Source organism: Leiobunum rupestre, chromosome 6 (assembly GCF_980474605.1).
Source record: "Leiobunum rupestre chromosome 6, qqLeiRupe1.1.hap1, whole genome shotgun sequence".
NCBI classification, from domain to species: Eukaryota; Metazoa; Arthropoda; class Arachnida; order Opiliones; family Sclerosomatidae; genus Leiobunum; species Leiobunum rupestre.
The window spans coordinates 64,315,118-64,338,381 of NC_143389.1; the positions used below are offsets into that span (position 1 = coordinate 64,315,118).

Sequence of the window (23,264 nt, forward strand, 5' to 3'; positions counted from 1 at the left end):
TAAAGACACATTATTAAACATGGTTAAACTCTTTTATTTAAGGAATTAAATTAAATAATTAATATTACATTAGTATTACATGACTAGCTGCATGGCGAACAAAACGACAATGAACTAATGGGGAAATGCTCTGGCATATCTCACTTACTAACAACGTTTTAGCAGACGACGTCATTCACATAGCAGGATTGCCAGCCTAAATTAATAGTTGCAAAGGATATGAATACAACACTCCCCCTCTTTGACAATCTATTATTTTAGTTGTAACATCTTAACACAATTCTTAAAGGTAGTTTTCACTAACCCCTTTGTAAAAATATCTGCTACATTCTCATTTGATCTAACATACTTCATTATAAACAAACCTTGTGATAATATTTCTCTGATAAAATGAAATTTAATGTCTATATGTTTCGATCGTTGATTCTCAACATTATTCAGCGAAAAGTTTATGGCTGCCTTATTATCACAATATAATACTGGTGTTTCTGTTCATTTATGATTGGAATTAACCATAATAGTTCTTTAACGGCTTCTGCGATAGCTATATATTCCGCTTCCATTGTTGAAAGAGCGATTGATTTTTGTTTCATAGATCTCCATGAAATAGGACATGTGCCATAATATACTACATAACCGCACATGGATTTTCGATTATCAATGTCCGCAGCCCAATCGCTATCACTATATACAGTCAAACTAGAATTCAGGTTACGCTGGTTGTACAGCCCATATTCAGATGTTGAGATCACATATCGCATCAACTGGCATAACCGCATCCAATGGACCTGACCAGGGTTACTGTTAAATTGTGATAGGACTACAACCGAATACAAAATATCGGGTCTTGTCTTTTGCGCAATGAAAAGTAGACACCCAATTAATTCTCGGTAGGGTATATCCTTCATTGTCTCTTTTTCTTCTTCACTGTCCTGGCAATGACTTTTGGTTAGATTGACACCAGACGGGATAGGCATGCTGACTGTATTTCCAATTGTTATTTGGAATCTCTTACTGACTGATTGGATATACTTAGATTGATTCATTTGCAATGAACCTTCTATCTTGATATTGAAGTTGCCTCCTAATAATGTTTTAATTGGCCCCAACGTTTTAATGTCGTATTTGGTTGCCAATAGTAGATAGATTTCTTTCATTATATCTTCACTCCGAGTTAGCACGACCAGATCATCCACGTAAACCAGGATTATTACCTTGTATGGAATGAAGTAAATGCAATTTGTTCCTAGCAATTTGTTAAATCCCAAGTCTTTGAAAGCAGCATCCAGATTCAAATACCACTGCCGGCCACTCTGTGGTAAGCCATAAAGTGCTTTCCGCAATTTTAAACAATATTTCCCCGGATCTTCGTTCTCATACCCAGGTATAAGTTTCATCAATACTTCCTCATCTAATGTTCCATATAGGTACGCATTTTTGATATCCATGTGATTATGAATCCAGCCAAGAGTCACCACAAAGATTGCAAGAAAGAGTCGTATCAATGAGAAATTTATGACAGGCGAGAAACTCTGCTCGTAATCCTCTCCTTCGATCTGGTTAAATCCCTGTGCGACTATTCTTGCTCGGTACCTGATGATCTCCCCTTCACTATTCTTTTTAAGTGCAAATACCCAACGACAACCTACGATCTTTTTGTTAATTGGTCTAGGGATAATTTCAGTGACTTTTCTCTGTTCTAGCGTTTTCATCTCTTCATCCATTGCAGCTTTCCATTCTAATCGTTGAGGAGATTGCATTGCTTCTTTATAATTGTTCGGGATTTTGATTTCAGCGCAATAGACTTGGAATACATCATCAATATCATCTTCTGTTATACTTCTGAACAAAGTTGTCGCTAAATTTTTTCTTGAAAAATCAAATACTTCTGGAGCAATCGGTATCTTATTGTTATTCAGGTGCTCAACTAGACTCTTTTTGGATCTCCAAACAGTTCCATTAGGTTCATGATAATATATATCAGCCATGCCCTTGGACTCTCCTGATTGCCGGAACTTAACTTCTCTACGCCATCCTACTGGTAGTTCAACTACTTTCTTCTCTGTTGGTTTATCCACTGGTTTAGCATCTAAGGACGTTTCCCGTTTTACCTCTAGATTGTCCGCCATTTCATCAACCTGTATTAGATCTTCATTGTCTTTGGAAGCTCCCGGTAGTTCGTCAATAATCTGTAGATCATTTTCTCCTTCTTCATCATCATTCCACTGCAGTAATTCGATGTTACCTGCAGGGACTTTATGTTTATTTACGCCCAGCTTATCTTCATCAAAGGTGACATGTTTGGTTTCTATCACTTTCCCTTCCTTCGGATACCATATCCTATAGCCTCGAGTATACACGGCATATCCTACTAGGACCCCCAATTTGGCACGATTCTGAAATTTGTTTCTCCTGCGTTGAGCTGGTATATGAATGAATGCTAGGCTACCAATGCGTTTGAGGTGTTTGGCACTTGGTTTATGACGCATCCAATATTCAAGTGGTACTTTGTCTAATTGTGCCTTTCGTAAACGATTTCGTAAATAAGCTGCCGTTTGAATTAATTCACCCCATAGATTTGTAGGTAATTTAGCATCTTCCATCAGCGTTCGGACAATATTCAACAGTGTACGATTCGTTCTCTCAGCAACCCCATTCATGGGGGGAGAATAAACATTTGTTCTCTCATGCTTAATGCCTTCTTTATTACAGATGTTTTCAAAATACTGAGAACAATATTCAAGACCGTTGTCTGTACGTACAGATTTAATTTTTCTTCCTGTTTGTCTCTCTACAGATGCTTTGTACCTTACGAAGCAATCTATGGCCTCACTTTTCTTGCTCATGGGAAATACAGTTGTCAATCGACTTTTGTCATCAATAAAGGTGATGAAATACTTGGCTCCCCCTGGAGTGGTAACTGGTAATGGCCCCCAAACATCCGAAAGTACTAAATCAAGCAGTTCAGCACTTCTTATTCCGGCAGTCTTCTTATACGGTTGTCTGGTACTCTTGGACAACTTGCAAGGAAGGCACGTGTCAAGCTTTGCCTCAAATGGACTCAATCCATTTAGCATTTCATGAGTGGCCATTCTCCGGTGCCATAATTCAATGCCGCTTAATTTGACATTGTGTGGACTTGTAGAATTATATGAAGATATTTGAGGACTTCCCTCTGTGGATTCGTGTTGAACTTTCACATTTATATTTTAGAAATTATCTTTCGTTAACTTTGCTTCAAATGCCAAGTCACCATCAGGAAAAAATGTCTTGAACTTGGAATGACCCAGAGTAACCAGCTTCATCCATTAATCGTACAGAAAGAAGGTTTCGTCCCATGCCAGGTGCGTAGATGGTATTCTTCAGGAGAAATACGTTTTGTGGCTCATCTACCATGTCCTTCTATTCGTGACTTTCCCTCACCAACGATCGCCTCTGTAACTAATGGTGAAAAAGTACTGAACCAATTTCGCTGATTGCAGAAGTGATGCGTCGCAGCACTATCTAACGTCCAAGTTGCAGTTGAGGTAGATGTGGCCATTGCCGATGCAAAAAATACCCCTTTCTTTCTGGTTTTTTCTGTTACCTTGCCTTTATTTTGGCATTCACTTGCCCGATGGCCCCTTCGACCACATTCATAACAAACGCCATTAAACAGCCTTGGCTTTATATTCTTTTCTGACTTGGTGTTTTGTTTCTTTGCTTGGGCTGGAAAAGCATTTGCCGCGTTATCATAGGTCGACTCTTTCTGCAATTGTCTTCCCTGTTCAGCTATCAATAGTTTCTTTATTTGTTCCGGCGTAAAATCCACATCATCCGACTGATATATTTGGTATGATAATGCCTAATATGATTCTGGTAACGTTCCAATCAGTATATATGATATATCGTCGTTGCTTATTGGTCGTCCCGCATTTTCTAGTTGTTTCTTGATGCTATACACTCGACCAATAAAAGCGGACATACATTCTCCATCTTGGTATTGAAGTGCATAGAATTCCCTTTGTAACATGGCAATTCGAGCCCTTGATTTTGGCTCAAATGTTTTGGTTAATGTTGCCCATATTCCTTCTGGGGTATTATCCTCTTCAATAATACACCGTAAATCTTCACTTAATGATAATGCCAACATCGCATAAGCCTTGGATTTCCTTAGTTGGAACTTCTGTTTAGTATCCTCACTAGCTGTAGCAGATGGTGGAGTCTCAGTCCCATTAACCAATTCCCATAAGCCTTTGTTTCTTAAAGACATCTGCATTTCATATTTCCAATTCTTGAAATTATGCATAGTTAATTTGGCCATTTGCCCAGCAACCAATTCGCCTCCTTCCGCCATCGTAACACAGCTTATCGCCTCTAATTCCGCTAAGCCTACTTTAAGCCTTGTCTTACAACACGTTGACGGTGTCTAAAACGTCCACTTGCCATCCCCAGCAGAGATGCCTATTTTATTGAATGATGTGGCAAGTTACATTATTAAACATGGTTAAACTCTTTTATTTAAGGAATTAAATTAAATAATTAATATTACATTAGTATTACGTGACTAGCTGCATGGCGAACAAAACGACAATGAACTAATGGGGAAGTGCTCTGGCATATCTCACTTACGTTTTCCATTGGGAACCTCCGAGCACTCCCGGAGTGCTCTAAAATCAAAATCGTATTCCATTGGGAAAAAAGGGGCAACTCCGAGAGGGAGGATCGTCTTCCATTGACCAAGGTACTCCCTCCCGGAGTGCTCCCGGAGTGCTCCCAGCTGCCCCAACTCAAGAGTCGGAGGGAAACAAAAGAGTGCTCCGAAAACGTTTCGTATTTCATTGGGAGCTACCAGGGCGAATCTTCCGAGCGCCTCCTACAGAGAGCAGTGACGTCATTCAACAAATCCAGATCACACTCGGAGGTTCCCAATGGAAAACGCTATTACTAACAACGTTTTAGCAGACGACGTAATTCACATAGCAGGATTGCCAGCCTAAATTAATAGTTGCAAAGGATATGAATACAACAGAATGGTTACAAGAAAAAAATTTATCCAAGGGCTTCGATTGTGTTCAATGCAATTATACGCAGCTGACTCGGCGCTTAACCGTTTTGTATGGAGATGTCGCCGGCGCTACACTCTACCGAAAAAGTGCAGTGCAACACGCAATTGTCCGTTCGGAAACATTCGTGGTTTGAGGTTTCTCCATTGCTGCTCAGAGATCTTTTGCTGACAATTTACTTTTTCATTTTCAATATTCCACAAACCTTTGCTGCTCAAAAGCTACACGTTTCCAAATTGTCCGTTTCTCGGTGGTATCAAGCCTGCAGGGAGGTGGCATTTGATGCCGCTGTTCTCACCAGCGAGAGGATTGGGGGGCCAGGGGTTGTCGTCGAGATCGATGAATCAAAATTTGGGAGACGGAAGTTCAATCGTGGCCGTCGAGTTGAAGGACAGTGGGTGTTTGGAGGTGTGGATCGAGATAGCAAAGCGTTTTTTATGGTGCCTGTCGCTAAGAGAGATGCCGCTACGCTTATCCCTCTCATCGATGCGTGGATTGTGCCGGGTTCAACCATAAATTCAGATTGTTGGAAAAGTTTTGACGCATTAGATTGTGATCCCAATTTCAGGCACTTTAAAGTTAACCATTCGTTACACTTTAAAGATCCTGAAAATGGGACACATACTAACCGTATAGAGGGCCTTTGGGCACATGCCAAACGGGCTTTGCCACCTTCCAGTAGGAGGAAACGATTTAATAATAATAATAATAATAATAATAATAATAATAATAATAATAATAATAATTTTATTTGACATAGCACCTTTTGTATTTACATTTTCTTAAAGGGCCAAGTCTAAAAAGACTTTTAGGCCACAACTCATGACGGAGTATATTTAGCAAAGTATTAAATTTTGAAAAATGATTGCTTCTTAGGTGAAAAATAGTGGATTTAGATTATTAGAGGAAGTACACAATTTTTAAGTTTGTAGAATAGTTTTTGGGAGGTTATACAATTGTTATTATTTTAGACGTTTTGATAATTTTTTTGTAATTACTTATATTTTTTGCTTCCCTCCAATTAATACTATTAAAGTTTTTAACACCGACATAAAAAATTGAGTTTTGCTTACGGGAAGTTTTAGCAAATGGAATATTTAAAGTAGGCGTCACTCGCATGTTATATTTACTTCTTTTAGAGGGTTCAAAAAAATTACAATGAGTGGAAGTAATAGATTTATATATAAGAATAAGAGAGCAATATGTATATAGTTGTTTAATGTTTAAGATATTTAGTGATTGAAAGATTGGTTTCGAGTGAGCAAGATATGGCTTTTTTTTTTAAATTCTAACTGCACGTTTTTGTAGACAAAATAGTCTATTAAGATTGCCATCTGAGGTATTGCCCCAAATTTGTAAACAGTATATCAAGTGCGAATACACTAACGAATAGTAAAGTTGTAGGCATACTTTATCCGTGAAAATTGCTCTATTTTTTGATATCAAATAAATACCATATGAGACTTTTTTTGCAACTTTTGAAACATGTATGTTCCAATTTAATTTTTCATCGAACCATACTCCCAAATATTTTACCACTGATACCTTTTGCAGATTAGTATTATTTATGACAATATTGTACCCCGAGGGGACAATTTTACCTACATTAGTAAATATCATATATACTGTTTTTTCTGTATTTAAGCTCAATTTATTATTTCCTAGCCACATACTAATTTGTTGCAATTTATAATTTATTCTATCTATTAGTGTCTCATAGTTTCTATCGTCGTCTATTAGAGCAGAATCATCAGCGTATAAAATAATTGAGTCATCATCGACTGTTGATGTAATATCATTGATAAAAATATTAAAAAGTAACGGTGATAATATAGAACCCTGTGGAACCCCATTGCTTATTTCGTTTGATAAGTTATCAGTTTTCGTTTGGGCCGTTCGATTTGAGAGATAAGATTTTAACCAACAATGCGCCTTGCCTCTTATTCCTGACAGGTAAATTTTGTGTAGTAATCTATCATGGTTTACAGTATCGAAGGCTTTTCTAATATCTAAAAAGACTCCGATTACATAATGACCTTTGTCAAGCCCGTCTATAATTTTTTTATACACTTTAGTAGTAGCAAAATCAACTCCACTGTTTTTACGAAAGCCAAACTGGTTATGAGTTAGAATATCGTACTTTTCACAGAAGTTTGTTATACGAGTCATAAAACATTTATCTATTAATTTCGCAATAATTGACAGTAGTGAAATGGGTCTATAATTACCGGGTATCTAGCCACCGTCATATTTAGGAGCAGGGCTAAACAGCAAGGGAAACACGCCTTTTTGAAAGCTGCGGCTTCGCTCCATTCTCCCAACCCTTGAAACTTTGGTTCATTTTTCGGCTTTTTTAAATATTTGAGTTCAGTTTAATCCAACAATTGCGATAATTATTCCAGTCGCGTACCCCACTTTGCCCTTGGCCGTGCGATATACGCCCGACAATACTTGGAAGGGTATGCCTAGGTATTGTCCTCTAGATTGCGTTATAGAAGTCCCATCGCTTTTTTTAGTATGGGGCTGGGGCGGCGCCGCGCGCCCCCAGCACGAGAGCGTAGCGAACGTGCGGCGCCGTTAGGAGCCAATACTTATACTATCACGAAAAACCGTTCTTTAGCAATTTCTTAAAACAGCCTGGTGTCGGCGAACACACGACAAAAATAATAACCAAAACAATTTTAAAATACACAAAGAAGTTCAATTAATTAAATTAAATAAAATAAAATAACAATTTGCGGACAAAATAAAAAATACCCACGCTATCTACGTGACAAGGTCTATCACACGACAACATAACAAAAAACGTGAAAATTACATAAAAAGTTAAATTTTTTAAATTAAAATAAAAAATTAAATAATCATTTGCGCCAAAAAAATACCCACGCTATCTACGTGCCAAACTCTATCGTGTCCGCCTAAAAAAATTATAAAACAAGATGAGGTGGCTGTAGTTAACTTTTGCCAAGAGTACACTTATAGTAAAATCATTTGAGTATAATTTTTATCTTTGTTGTTACCTTCATTTTAGCTTGATTAGTCAGAAAAACATGAGAGTAGGTTAACTTTGGTATACGCTTAAACTCTCCTTTGTCTCTTAGTAGTGTGTAATACAACTTAAAACTTTTGCGTTAATGTGTTCTCCATTTTTCCACATTTTTCTTGTATGAGAAAGCAATGCATTTCTGTCTTCATTAAATGTGGTGCATCTGATAAGAAAAAAATTGGGCGATCCTCATCCAGGGAGTATAAATTATGGGTTAAATGAGGAACATTTTCATTTGCTTCACCAAAATGTGCGGCACATTCAAAAATTTTCCTGTTTGTTGAAGCTCCGTCAGCAACTGTTGCAAGAATTCTGAAGCCTTACATAGGCTGCTAGTCTCCTAATTGCTTCCCAAATTATGGAATATAAAGCACTAGATGTGGTGGTTGTTGTTGGAAAGTGGGCGAAAGGAATTTTAAAACTAGTTGTAATCCCTCTAAGCATCAGTTGGAGAACATGAGTATGAGTGGCAAGTGGGGGAGTGGAAGACCCTTTCTCATTTTATTCGATGTCGTCGAGCTTATTATGTTCTGGTGAAATAAACCCATATAGCAATTCAGTATTCTTATGGCAAACCAAATCTGGTTTTACATCAACTTCATCTACAAGTAATACAAAGTATTTTTGATGTTCTTCAAGTTCCTTTAACCATTTAAATCAATTTTTCATTGTTAAATCCACTGGCATTATCTACAGTATGGCTGTGGTTGTAAAGTGTTCGTGTTGTACGCATTGGTATGATCTTGGATTTTCTCATAATTTCATACGCTGCTTTGGACTTGTTTTTCATGTAGCAACACCAATTTAAAAATCCACGATCCCACCTGGAAACCTCATGCCGTACTTTGAAGTTGTCATTGTTTTAATCTGTTCTTTCAACACAATAGAAGTAAATGAATCTTCCTCCTCCCATTTGAAGTTTTGCTCTACATAAATTTTCAATTAACTGTGTTTTTCTTACCTGTATAAATTTCTTTGTTGAAAGCTTCACAGCGGTTTTGGCTTTTAAACTTTTAGCAGCAGCACGAAGCCTCATTTGTCTTAAAGTTCTTCTATAAGCAGTACACTCTGAGCAAAGTTTCTGAGTTTTATTAAACTTGAGGAAACGCGCGCAGCTTGTACTATGAACTGATTTAAGTCTATCATTTTAGAAGTCTTTTTTTCTCACAGGTACTCTTTATCCTAAAACATTCTACCAAATCTTTATCTGTATTCCCAAGATAATTTAAATTCATCCACTTTACTTAAAAGGTTCGTAATATCAGCGTTACACGTAATATCAATATTTGGGCAAATTTTTTCAGCAGGATAATTGGTGCCCAAAACATTAATGCCAAAATGAAATTTTGGTTCAAAATCAAATATACACTCTACCACTTTCAGATGGTTATGATGTTTTGAAAAAATTAGTCATATCGGATATTTCCATAACCCAACCTGAAGGTGGTAATAAAGTAGCAGCTCCCATGTTGACATTCGAATGAACCGCTGGTATCTTTAAATTAAAAAAACTCAGTTTACATATTTGTTAAATATAATAAGTTAATTTAGCTTATCCTACCTCTAATCTCTGAGTCGTAGTACTAGTTAAGTCTTCTATGAATAGTTCTTTGCGTTTCCGACGTAGCGATTTATTCTTAGGTGTGTCAGTAACAGTTAAGTTTGATGAAGTGATTGTTTCATCATCACCTTGGTTTGATGGCGTAGGTGTTTTGTTAGAACTGTTACTTGGCAATGTTGGAGTTTTAAACATGCTTGGCGTTAAAACATCTCTCAGAGGAATGGGATCTGGATTATCGGGGGTTGGCCCTTGAAATCCATGGAAATGTCTCGAGTAAATGTGACTCCATTTACTGATGCTTGCAATTGAAAGATCTTTCCTCCCACAGGCTAAAATCCATTTTGAACAACGCTCAACTTCAGTTTTTGGAGAGGAAATTTTACTAAGAAAACTCCAGGTGCTCCATTCTCTGTTTTTGTTTTAGGATTCTGTAGATTTGCAGGGCCCATAATAGCAATTTTTTACCATTATGACGGAATAAAATGAATTAATTTAATTAATACTGTTAAATACGTACAAAAAATGATTTTAAACAATAATTCAAACTTTTTGGGTGATCTCCAAAAACTATCTATTATCATTTAACGTAATACAATGATAGTAGTAAAAAATCAGTTATAATTGTAAAAACATTACAGAGATAATAGTAGAAAATTACAATTATAAGGTTAATTATAATAATAAAATAATTTGATATTAAGAACCGCTGTGTTAAAAAAAACTGTAACGTCTTACACTAGCAGACCGCACGAAACATCAGAAACCGTTTCAAAAACTAGCCAATCAGGTAAACCGGAAATAAGCCCATCAACCTAGCCTGCCTTTGGAGACGAGCAACAAAAAAATTGCACTAGAGAGGGAGCTACACTTTCCATTCCTGAGCTTTATATTCTTTGGTTCAAATCGGGCCTTGCCACACAAAATCGTCAAATCTTCATAATTTCCCCAGCAGAGATACCATTGAAGTAGGTAAGGGGCAATTAGTTAATGAACCACACTATGAAGTTTTAATAACATGACTAAAACGATTTATTAATCAACTTAAAACAGTATAACAAAGTATTGGGGAACATAAATTAATGTAACTATCAACGCGTGGTTGTCAGACAGAGTGTGATGGAGGTAAAAAAACATACGGGCTCTGGCTAACATGCTCACTAGAACGCGCCATCTGGTGATCTATATTTATGTATAAATGATTTAACTCCCGTTTTTCTTCAGAAACTATATTTTTGTCAAAAGGCAAAACATTTTAAATAGTGTATATAATTTCAGTGATTTATTTCAATGACTTTTAAAACTTTTCATATAAATAATTGTAAATATTGTATATATCGTAAATAATGTTTGTGTTATATATAAACCTACGAATATAGCAATCAAATGTAAACAAAGAGTAAAAACCAGGCAAATTATGCCAAAATGAGTTTTAATTGAATTGTGTAAGGGAGAGGTATCCCAATCCGGATGGAATTGACTATATGGGCCACAAATGGCAGTAATGTAAAAATATTCATAAATGCTATGAATGAATAAATCGAAATTTAACTGATATTCAAGAAATTGTGTTTCTTTCAATGACCTTAGTTTCAATACATAGGCCAATAGTACTTAATTACAATAATGATTATAAAAAAAAATAACTATTGTCTAAGAAATGTTTATAAACTAATTAAAATAAACCAAAGCAAAACTAATTAGTCGTTTAATTTGTAAAAAATTTATAATAGTTGTTTCGTTTTTCCCATTTAACTCCTTGAGAAATATCAGGAAAAAAATATCTACCTGGCCCAGATGATACCGGTTATAGAAACAATATATAATTGTAGTGTGGTTGACGCTGAGAAGCATAGGAAAAATAAGCCGATTATTGGCCAAAGCGGAATGCTCAGCGCACGACCGAGCATAATAGAGGGTTGGGAACGGGTTGACATATACCCGCCTGAACCATTTTTTCGGGATTCAAAGTGAAACTAGACCTTTAAATACCACTTTGGATTATTGATGATACACTTAGTGATAGTTTTTAAATGTTCCCAATTTAAAGATTTCAGCCCCTATTAAGCAAACCTATATCTTCATCTTAGTGGCTGTTGCTGACTGCCAATCACTGCTTAAACCAAAGTTAAAATGAAAAGATATTACCAAACAGCACCACTGTAAGTGGCATATACCAATCCAAAAAGTTTCCTGTAAGAAATTGCTCTTCATGTTACTTTTATAGTAGATTCTAACTTAAAGGAAACTTCAGTATAAAATTGTCATATGTAAAATTGATAATTTTTTTCTTGTGGATAAGAGTGCTAGATCTTAATGCGTTTAATGCTTAAGTAGAGCAGTACTTGCCAAAATTAAGATTGAAGTACAATCGTCAGCTTACACCTAAGATAATTTATTTGGAAAAAGGGGAGGAAATAGCCCTTCCAAACATTTATTTTACGACAAGGCACAACTAATGTAATTGCATAAAAAATCATTCAAATAAAAGTCAAATTAACTTTATATGACTTATTTAAAATTAAAATTATTTTTGTTGGATTAAAGCTTTGAAATTTTACATCAGTATTTAAACAATTCACTTCATTAAAAAAAAACAAGTTAAAATATTGGGAAATCACACAAATTAACACTCAGAATATTCTCAATCAGTCATAATGACTGTTTTTACATGTGTTTAAATTAAAATAAAATTACAAGTGTAAAACCACGTTGAATGTAAATTATTTTTTATTTAAATTAATATCAGTTCTAATAAGGCCAATAAAGGGTTTAGCCTGCTCAACTAAGAAACTATTTATATCAAGTTCATTGTAATTGAGCAAATAGTCAGAAAAATATTCGGGTTTTAAACATAATATTTGATTTCTCATAAGACTCTCGTATTCACACTTTTGCAAACCTTTATCTTTATCAATAAGAGCTATTCTTCGTTTACTCGCCACCATTTGTTTTGAATTTTCAATGACCATTGCATTTCCAGCTCGAAGAACACGGGAAAAAACCTCTTTCCTTTTTTCAGTCAGAAGTAAAACACACCAGTCAGAAAAGGCGCCTTCCCCAGATTTGGAAAACCTTTGTTGCCATCTACATATAATATGTGTGAAGATCAGTTATTGAAATAATTTAAAAAAATCCTAATGAAAAAGTAATGCACACAAATATCTGTAGATTTGCTTCTCTCACCAATTCAAGTTATGAAAATTACAGGATAGAGCATTTGAGGTAAAGTAAAAAAATGGCAACTCTAGATACTACTCTGATATTCCAATGAGAGCAAAATGTTTTTAACAAGTATGAAAAAGTTGTAAATATTTGGACATAAACAATATTGTGTACAAAAAAATGAAAAGGTGACTTTAGTCATTATCTTATTTCAAAGAAATAATTTTCTATTGGTAATGTTGTTTGTGTTATTTAAAATAATGCTGACAGAGAGGGCGGCCAGTCTATAATTCCTTAGCTTTTCTCATATAGTATATAACCCGAAAAGGGTACATGACCACGGAAATTTCCGTGGTCATGTACCCTTCTTCATCCTATATTTAACTTTATTTTATCTACTGTTTTTTGATAAGAATCCTTATCTTTACTTGAAGTTTTTCCTATATTTACTTTAATTCACTTGAAAATTTCATATTTTTTCTATAAAATTTTCGAAGCATTTTCCTGATCACCCTGCATTTATACTATCAAAAATGAAACTAAAACTAAAACTTTGTTCTGGTCACGTGAGACTTGTAATAATACTGATAGTTTTTTGGGTTTTCTTAAAAAAAAAACAAGTTTTTCCCTAACCCTGAGTATACTGTAATAAAATAGTTTATAATTCAGTTTTGGACATGAAATACTCATTATTGGGACCACCTGAACAAATAAAATTTTTGAAAATTGTGAAAAGTGTCTGTACTAATATATACTATATACATATATATAACTACTAACTACTTGGAATCTTTAATACAAACCTATAGATTTCATTTAAAATTCATTTATCTAAAACTGGGGCATTCATACAAATAGTTTCCCATCCCAGACCCCAGACTTTATTTTTCTGGGGATAGCCTGACCCCAACCCTGACTTTATTTTGACGACGTACTGTAATGGGGGCCTAGGCGGTGGCATGGAAAACCACGGGGGTGTTTGCAGGGAGGACTCTGGCCACAAGAGGTCGCCAGGAACGATTTATATTTTGCTTAATTCTTTGATTTGCTTGCGCTATAAGTTATAGTAAATAAAAGCCTGTGCTGATTCAACTCTTTAACACTACTAATTCATTTGAGCTACGGACAATTCTGAGCCAATAAGGTTCAAATTTCAAATGTTGAGATCTAAAAGCTTCTCAAAAAGTGTATAGGTATACCCAGTTAAAAACCTGGAAAAGACAAAATGTTGCTAGTTTATAAACTAGCAACATTTTTTACCAATAGGTAAAAAAAGTTGTTTTCTAAAGTTTGTCAATAAAGGAATTTAGAGATAGGGTATACCTTGTATTTAATAAGCACCGGGTTTTAAGATATGTATTGGCCTTGCTTTTGCATATTTAAAATGAACAACAATTTCTCACTTGTAAATAGCTTTCATCATGTTTGCTTGTGATTCTTCTGGTTCATATTTCTTAAAAAATGAAGCCGATCCTATTGTATAGCAATCTTCATCTACAAATTGTCCGCATTGTAGTGAGTCCAGTAGAAAATCCCTTTCAACAACTTTTTTTCCTGATGCAATTGACGATAACATTCTTTCACTTTTTGAAAATTTATTGCCAGTAACAACAATATGCGTAGCACTACAGTCAAAACAGTTACCATCAACGACCTTTCCTCCCAATTGGTCAATAATTTGTTTAAGTTTCTCAGTATCTTGCATGCTTGACAACATAAAAACTTTCTGTTCATAGGCATAGTTGTTAAGTTGTCCTAATCCATAACTAGAGTTGGAAATGCTAGTTCTTGTAGGCTCATTTTCTTTCCATATGATGGGTAATTCTTCCTGGGAGCATACCATCTGGTCAATTTCAATGGGCTGGGTTTCAGTTTTTGGAAAACTTCTATTCTGACACTGAACTGTTGGGTTAATGCCCACTGGTTTTGGTTTTGAAACTAAATTGGCAATTTTTGTTTCATTAGTTATAGATAATATACTCTGATATTGCTGATTAAGTTCTGAAGCCGCAGATATTTCAGCAACTTCTGAAGCTGAAAAATTCAGTTTCTGTGTTGCATATTTTGTTGTATCACGCTTACTACTTTTTTCTGTACTTATGTTTGTTTTTGTTGCGCTGGCATTTAGTTTCTCTGGGCTAGCAATTTTTTGAGAAGATATATTATCCGAGAGAGAGAGTCTCTTATTGTAAGTAAATGGGAAAAGGTTTTCATCCACAATAGCATGCGATTTTTCACATTCATACAGCCAGTCTGGGGAAACTATTTTCTTAGAAAACTGAACAGATTTTAATTCCTTTGGTAGTGACTCATTTGGTTTTGATTGATGAATGATGTGAGTGACAGAATGATCATAGTTGTATTGGCAGTTTGCACCTAAATTCCTCGCAATTTGAAACAATGAACCCTGCAGAGGTTTAATTTTTTTTGACACATAAATTGTTATTGCTCCAAAGGGATTGCCGTCATTCACTTCAAATTTGCTGCTAAATTTTTTTGTGTTTAATTGTTTCTTCAATTTGGTATTAAAACTGTCATCTAGGTTATTTGGATCCAGACCAAAGTAAGAGTAGTTAAATTCTGCTGGTTGAAGAATAAGTGCCGAATCAGGTTTTCGAATCATAATAACTTCTTCTTTCTTAAGCTTTTTGCTGAAAGGTTCTCCATCTGTTGTATGAAATTCTGGCTGAATGTTTTCTTGTAATGCATTTGTGTCAATGTTGCTCTAGAATTTTGAAGAAAATAAATTGTAGTCAAGGATTATGACTTCCAAGAGGTGAAGCTTTGAAACATATACGCAAATTATAATGTAATGTGCTTTTACTATTATGTAACAGCCAAATAGCATTTTTTCTCAAACATTAACAAGCATGGATGTAAGTTTTGGGATGTGTTTTAATTAATTAATCATAATCTCCTACCATAGAGACTGTCACTTGGCTAGCCCTTTCGCCTCGCAGCAAGAGGAGCCCGGTTTGATCCTAGCTTGTGGCACTGGGTGCAAACTCAGAACAACTCTTTCTGCCTAAAATTTGTAAGTTATCTCCTATCTGGTTAAAGGGGTTTCCCTTTTCCATAAAAACTTGTTGAGGTTAATAGCAATAGTAAGTGTAGGGAGCTGTTGATCCAATTGATAAAAATATTATCAAAAATGATCGGGTTTAACCTATTTTACCCATTTTTTAAAATAAAATTAGATGTTTGTTTGACAATTATATCATTTTCTTTATTTATTCTAATATTTTAGATTTTTCTAATTTTTAACCATTTTAACCTTTTTGATCAATTTTAATCAAAATACAAATTTTTTAAAATTTTATAATTTTAAAAAAAATAGTTTTATTTACAAAATCTTTAGAATATTTAGCCAATTACAGGCATTTTTATTAATTTTCTCTTATATTTTTCATTTTAACTCATTCTGATTTACTTTAACTCATTTTGATCATATTGATCAAAATGTCATAATTTGATCAAATAAATTAAATTTATCCCTTTTTTACCCGATTTAAATAAATAATCAAGTTTAATCTATTTTTATCAAATTTATTAAATTTTGATAAAAAAATTTAATTTCTGATCAATTTTTTTTCATTTTTGAAAAATATTGGTATTTTAAATATTTTCCAAATTATTGCCTATTTTATCATTTTTCTTATTTTTACTCATTTTGATCAAATTGACCAAATTGCATTTAAACTTGATTATATTTAACTTTTTTAATCAATTTTTATGTATTTTTAACGTTTTTGAAATTTTCAAAATATTTCATATCTTAAAAGGTTTCACAGGGACCCTTAAAATTCTTTGGATTCAATGGAAAAACTTTAAAATCATGTTGTCAAAAACATTTTTGGTTGCCATGGCAAAACAAAAGCGCGTTGCAACTTTTCCCTTGCAGGTTTTTCAAGTTACACTGAGATGTACATTATAATCGAGTTTGAACAAAATCGGAGATTATCACCTCGGATCGTCTCCTTTTAAGTGTACATCAGCATTTACAATGCAGTGTTTTATCTGAAATTAAAGGTATTACCTTAGTAGCAGCATGTACAGCTACTTCTACACTCTTCACTTCTTCTCTACCAAAAGAACTGCTTTTTCCAGATGCTGAAATAAAAATGAGGTCAGATATCTATTCTTTAATTAACAGTGAGTATAGAATGGATGATATATAAGTATTTGAGTGTGAATATATTGTTTTGACACAAGCAGTTTAACTTTTTAAATATATTTAGTAAAAAGCAGAAGTAAATAACTTAGGCTATCAGACTTTTGGTTTTTCATAATCTTTTATGAGGTCTTTATGAAAATGTGTGATAAACAATAAAAATACTATATGCGTCTTACCTTCACTAATTGAGCCTTTGTTACTGGTTAAGTAAAATGAGTCTTCAGTAGCTTTAATTCCGCACACAGCAGTTTGATATAGCCAATATGGGCTTACTACTTTCATCTTCCATTTTAGTGCAGCTTGAAATTTTTTTCCAGTTGGTTCTTTAAGTATAAGGTGGGTATTCACTTGCAGGTTTTTTTCTGGTTCGTGTTTTCTTGTCAAAAAATCTTGAGAAATTCCCCCTAGTTCACCAATCAAATCAATCAGTGACTCCTTTTCAAGTCCCGAAAATTGACTTAAAGTGATAACGCAACCCTCAAGAGGACGAGATATTTTCACTTTTTCATGCAACAGAATGGGTTTAAAGAGGAACGAAGAACTTATTGGTATAGGTTCCATATTATCAATACATATTTGAAGCCAGCAAGGAGTAACATATTCAAAATGATCTTCGGTCATTTTCTCAAAATGAATCAAAGGAACAACAATATAGTGCGGAGTTTTTGATAGTATTCCATTATTTTTAAGAATTAGTTCTTCAATACAGTTAATTTGGGGATCTGAGAAAAACTTGACCAAAAATGTCATTCCTCTAAAGATATTAGAGTCTTTAATCAATGTTATTTCAATTTCTTCAGTCGGAATTTCATTTACTTCAGTCGGAATTTCATTTACTTCAGACGGAATTTCATTTTCTCCAGACGGAATTTCATTTTCTCCAGACGGAATTTCATTTTCTCCAGACGGAATTTCATTTTCTCCAGACGGAATTTCATTTTCTCTACCATACATAGTTACACTTTCGTATGAACTGGATTTCCCCAGTAAATACTTAGACTTTTCCCTTTCTTCATAAGATTTCGCTGAAGCTAGCAGCCATCTAACATCAACAACTGATCCTTTAAATAACATGAATTTTTCATAGGATACTCCATTTCCACAGATAATGTGTGTAACTGTATTTATTGTATTATTGCATACAACACCCCCAGAAAGTTTTATAATACTGTGAATCCTTTTAAGCAATAATGGTGGAAAGCCTTCGGCTATAATATGGCAACCTTTCAGATTTTCGTTTCGTTGAAACCCTTTGGTTTCAAAATGTTCAAGTTCACCATGGAAAAAATTGTCAGAATTTACAGGCACAATAGATATGTCAGCATCAGAAGCAGAAGTTATGTTAGAAGCCATAGTAGCATTATTAAAAACACTGAGAGTGCTTACATCTCCATACTGCAATGTTTCAGAAACTGTATCCCGTTTAGTTGGTGTTGATTGCATAGGTTTCTTAAACTCTGCCTTTACTAAAAATGCATTTACTTCTAAAGCATATTTTTCTTCAATTGACTTATAAATCCATTCCGGAGTAACACATTTTATATTCCATTCGGTGGCATGGTCAAATTTAGGGCCGCTTGGTTCTTTGACAATCAAATGAGTTACAATGCTTCTTTTAAGTTCACCAGAAAAAGTACCACCATTGAATTCTATTTTACTTTTAATATCCGATCTTTCCTTTCCTTCAAGTTTAGAGACACATATCGTAAGTTTATGAAAAATTGGTACCTTGTGTTTAACATATGACACATCATCAAATGGTTTAGAATCAATATCTTCAAGTTGACTCATTTCATATATCCATTTTGGAAGCACACAGGGTATTCCATTTTGTGATGCACCACGATACTTTACTGATTCAACTGATTCTGCAAAAAATAAGCTTATATATATATATATATATATATATATATGTGTGTAAAATAGATTTTTTTGTCTTTAAATCAAAATTGTATTACACAATTAAGGGTAATTATGTTAAAAGAAAAAGACGAGGTAAAAAGAGTTTTTCCAAAAAAATCTTGAAACCTTAATTTTATACAAACATTTTCATACATCATATTATAATAATAATCAGCTAGGCTAATTCCCTATGTCAGTTTCCAAAGATCCTAAATTTAAATGTAATACCAGGCATATTGCAATATAGTTGACACAGGACTGATTTAAATCAATTTGTGATTTTTAAAAAAATCATAGACTTAAATAACCTATAGTATTTATGGAAATTGCAACTCACCACAAACTTAAATTTAGCTTATAATTAATGAGATTTACAACCAAACTGATTTTCATAGTTATTGCCTAATCAAGATGTTTTCTCAGCCTAGAACCCTCTAGTGTCTAAAATATGCGAGAAATATCTGGTTTCTGATAGATAGTCGGAATATTAAAAAAGTTTTTCTCAGGGCCACAAGCTCATGTTTTTTCTATCACGCATGATTAGCACGCGGGCTTTTCGATATTAGGCTTAAATTTTTATAGTCATCCAAAATGGTAAGTCGCGAGTCCAAGTCACAGCGTGAAGAGAGTATCAATGCAAAAAGGTTTGGTTAGAAAATTAGCATTAAAGCAATAGGAAGTGTCATACTTATTGTTATTATGTTACTTATGTTAGTAATAAATTTTAAAATTAACTGAAAATTTGGTTTATGTTACCACTGAACTCACATTATTCATCAATTTGTCAAGAAAAAGGTATAAAAAGTAAAAAATCAATTTAAATTAGAGCTGAATTTAACTATTTAAATGTTGAATTCATCATAAATAGCAAAATAGTAGGCATGTTAAGAATAAAAGTTTAAAATGTGAAATAAATTATAAGCGTAGTCCCATAAATTAGTATTTAAATAATGTTATGGGCATAAAAATGAAAAAGGTTGGTAGATAAGGTAACAAATGATAAATAATAAAATTCCAATATTTCATTTAAATTTGTCAGACTTCGGCTGACATGATATTGTTTTGGTAATAATAATTAAAAACTAAGTTGAGTTTTTGTTGTACTGAATAAACCCACTGTTTAAGGCTTGTGTTAGTTGCCATGGTAACGCGTATAGGTCAGCCATGACATTATGGTACCCATGGTGGTCACGAGACAACTTGGAGGTATCGTTAGGCATTTTGCCTCGTGATCTGTGAGGTTAAATTAATTTCCAGGTGATGTATGCCTAAGACGCTATCAACTATTTGCCATATACTAAGATATGAAAATTACCTGTTACAAGATGAGTAACTCTAGTCGTAAGAGCATGATGAACTTGTCCACCCATGTACGTTACCATCCGAGCTAGTTTTTCTTTTTCATCTTTAGACAGATTAGAAAATGCAACAACACAGTTGCGCATTATTAAGTTAAATGGTGGTACTTCACGTCTTACAACACTTTTTGATTTATTTTCCACTGACATTAATAGCGCGACAGGTCCCAAAATGAAAGCATTTAAATTGTTAAGGTGTTTGAAAGTATCTGTAGAAAATGATGATAAAATGTAAATTTTATCTTCAGCTTTAGAACTTTCTTTTATCTTCAAACAGTGTTCAACACTGACAAATTGAGGTTCAAGTCCTTCTGATTTACACACATCAAAAGCTTTAATAAAAGCAGGTGTATTATTTTCTTCGACAAAAACTAAATCGTAGAGTGAATGTGGTTTCTTAAATTTGCTCATTCCTATGTAGAAAAAAATTGTTAATATAACATGAAGTAGTATCAACCAATGGACATTTTAATATTTAATACCAGCTACATAACTAGAATTATTGATGTGCCATTGATTAAAACATTATAGTAAACATTAAACTTTAGGATAATCTCTTATTGGGGTTCTTTTCTACTTATAAGCCTCTTTTAATTTTTAAGTTGCACAGAATTGTTTGAAAAATGCAAGCCAAATATCTTCCCCTTTGTCACGTGACTGAGGCATTTCCTCTTGCTTCTCAAATTGCAATTCTGTATCCCTAAACTTCTAACGTTTGGCATCAAAGAACTGCAATCTAAAATAATCTATCTCAGTTAAAAACTTAATTACCACTTCTAAACCCATAAAGTTTTGACTAAGTTTCACAAAGAATTTAATTTTTCCTTATGTCTAAAATTATTTTTTCCAATTTCAGGTAAGGTAACTGAGTTATACAAATAAAACAACCCCTATATTTAGAGTTCCAGAACTTTAAAGCTCACCAGCAAATACATAGAGTACAGTAACATTAATAAGATGACAACATTTATTACTTTAGATAAAATAATAAAATTAAGTCTAGATGACTAAAATGTTTAAAAAAATTTATTTAAATGGCCCTTTTAAATTTTTTTTTAATTTTAGTCATGAAGTAACTAGACTCTTTATTTTATTATTTTACCTAAATTCTAACGCCATGACTCGTAAAATATTTCAAATAAAATATTTATTACTTTATTTCGCAGATCTCAGATAAAAGTCATTATTATCTGCATACCTATAGATGGCAGGATTACAATTAATGAGGTAATATACTAACAAATAAATATAACAACAACCATAAACCCACAACTGTAAGGTCTACAAAAACTACCGCCAAATTTCTAATTTTTTTTTTTTGACATCCACACATCGGTGTCGACCCAAGGCCTTAGACACCAGCGCACAATAACTGATTAATCAGGGCGAGATATGTGTAACGGCCACGCCAACAGGGGAATACGTGGGGACAGGGATGGGGACACCCGTGGCGGAAGTATTCCGACCACCCGTTGGGGGATTGGTGGTCGTCCTCACACGGCCATCCACAAACTCTGCCTCCCGGACGCCTGGGATTACAGGAGTGAGCCACTACTCCCGGCTCCAAATTTCTAAATAAAAATCAAATTACACTAACCACCGTTGCCAGGCACAAAAATACCAAAGTTAGAGGGCATTAAATAAGCACAATCCTGAGTGAGTGGTTCAAACCATAGAAATAGTACTGCGCTTAACAGATGGCGCGGATAGCTCGACTCCACCCTAATGGACGCATGGACGAACTACTCATTTTAATTTCCCGCTTACGTTCCGTAGCAACTAGAGATGCGGTTAATTCGCGATTCTCTCATAAGGGCGCGCTGGATTTAACTTCAGTGGCAAATAAAACGTCACGTGACCACCGAATCTCCACAAGTATTTAAAACAAGCCAGCGTGTGATTTTTTAAAAGTCTACTCCCCTCTCCAAATTCATCTGTGAAGGAACTATTTCCGGACTTCAGGTCGGTCGGTTAAACGGTTAGAATGGCTAGCCAAAAAGTCATATTTAAGCCAAATGGAGACGCGTTTTTGCCCTCATGAGAATTTTGCGTCAGATAAGAAATGCATCGGCTCACGTGTATAAGGAACATACTAATGTTAATTTTCGATAATATATTTTAAGGTAAAATATATATTGTTACTAAAACTATAAGTATAAGGAGATAATATTATTATTATTATCATCCTCTTATGGTATCAATAATTTAAATTATACGGAATATTTTTATATTACCGGGCAATTTTAAGGCTTCTCGTGGAGGCAGAGTTAATTCATTTCGTATAAAATTATCTTTCGGAAAAAGATGAAAACGAATTCCTTTAGAACTAAACGTATTACTTTTGCAGTACGGTATGCAACAAGTGTTTCCCATTGAATTGGGAATAATACTGCTAGAATTACAATTACGATTTCGGTTGTCATGGTTACGCGGGACCTGTTCTGATAATACTGTATGAAATAAATCTTTATAATTAGGCCGTAGCGCCATCTATATTTTGTAAAGTTATATGGCTAAAAATAAATAATTATTAGCTAACTCACCGTAACTTGAGTTAAAAAGGATCGTGTTGACAGAATAAAATTATTATTAAACAACTTCAAAGGTTTGTTTGTTACGTGAAATCATACATTTCAATTTCACATCAGATTCGCGAAAAAATTCAATTGCCATATAGTTGCCACCACTAGAGACAGATGCCGCCACGGTAGAACGATAAAGTTTATAAAGTCTCCTTATGGAACGAAATTGGTCCCGCGCCAGCCAGATTTAGTTGTACCTCTATTTATTCCCAACTCAATGGTGTTTCCTTTTAAACAGGTAACTTTTTGGGCATGTTAAGGCTTATCAAAAAACCGATGGTATGTTCGAGAAAAGTTTCCAGCTTTCTAATATTTCAACAAGCACTATATAAATAGTAATTTATGAGTCCTGGCTGTCGGAAATATTACTTCTTGGCAATTTCTGGTTAGATGTTTTATTTAACCGCCTATTGGTGATTTAACAAGCGATATGT

The 23,264-nt window shown here is 34.2% G+C and overlaps 1 protein-coding gene across 2 annotated transcripts; it reads right to left on the reverse strand.

Annotated features, from left to right (window-relative positions):
* Positions 1-12,235: 12,235 nt before the first annotated feature.
* On the reverse strand, positions 12,236-21,903 carry mus101 (mutagen-sensitive 101). 2 transcript variants are annotated; one of them, XM_090178272.1, is made up of 6 exons: positions 21,846-21,903; positions 20,206-20,661; positions 17,165-18,856; positions 16,851-16,924; positions 14,218-15,539; positions 12,236-12,736 (listed from the first exon to the last, which is right to left on the reverse strand). In XM_090178272.1, exons 1-6 carry the CDS (start codon positions 21,883-21,885, stop codon positions 12,373-12,375), a joined length of 3,948 nt encoding a protein of 1,315 aa, XP_090034398.1. In that variant the 5' UTR covers positions 21,886-21,903; the 3' UTR covers positions 12,236-12,372. The 2 variants fall into 2 exon arrangements, with proteins under 2 accessions (XP_090034398.1, XP_090034399.1); XM_090178273.1 differs by lacking the exon at positions 21,846-21,903 and adding an exon at positions 21,403-21,521 and having other exon boundaries at positions 12,238-12,736.
* Between the last annotated feature and the right edge of the window lie 1,361 nt (positions 21,904-23,264).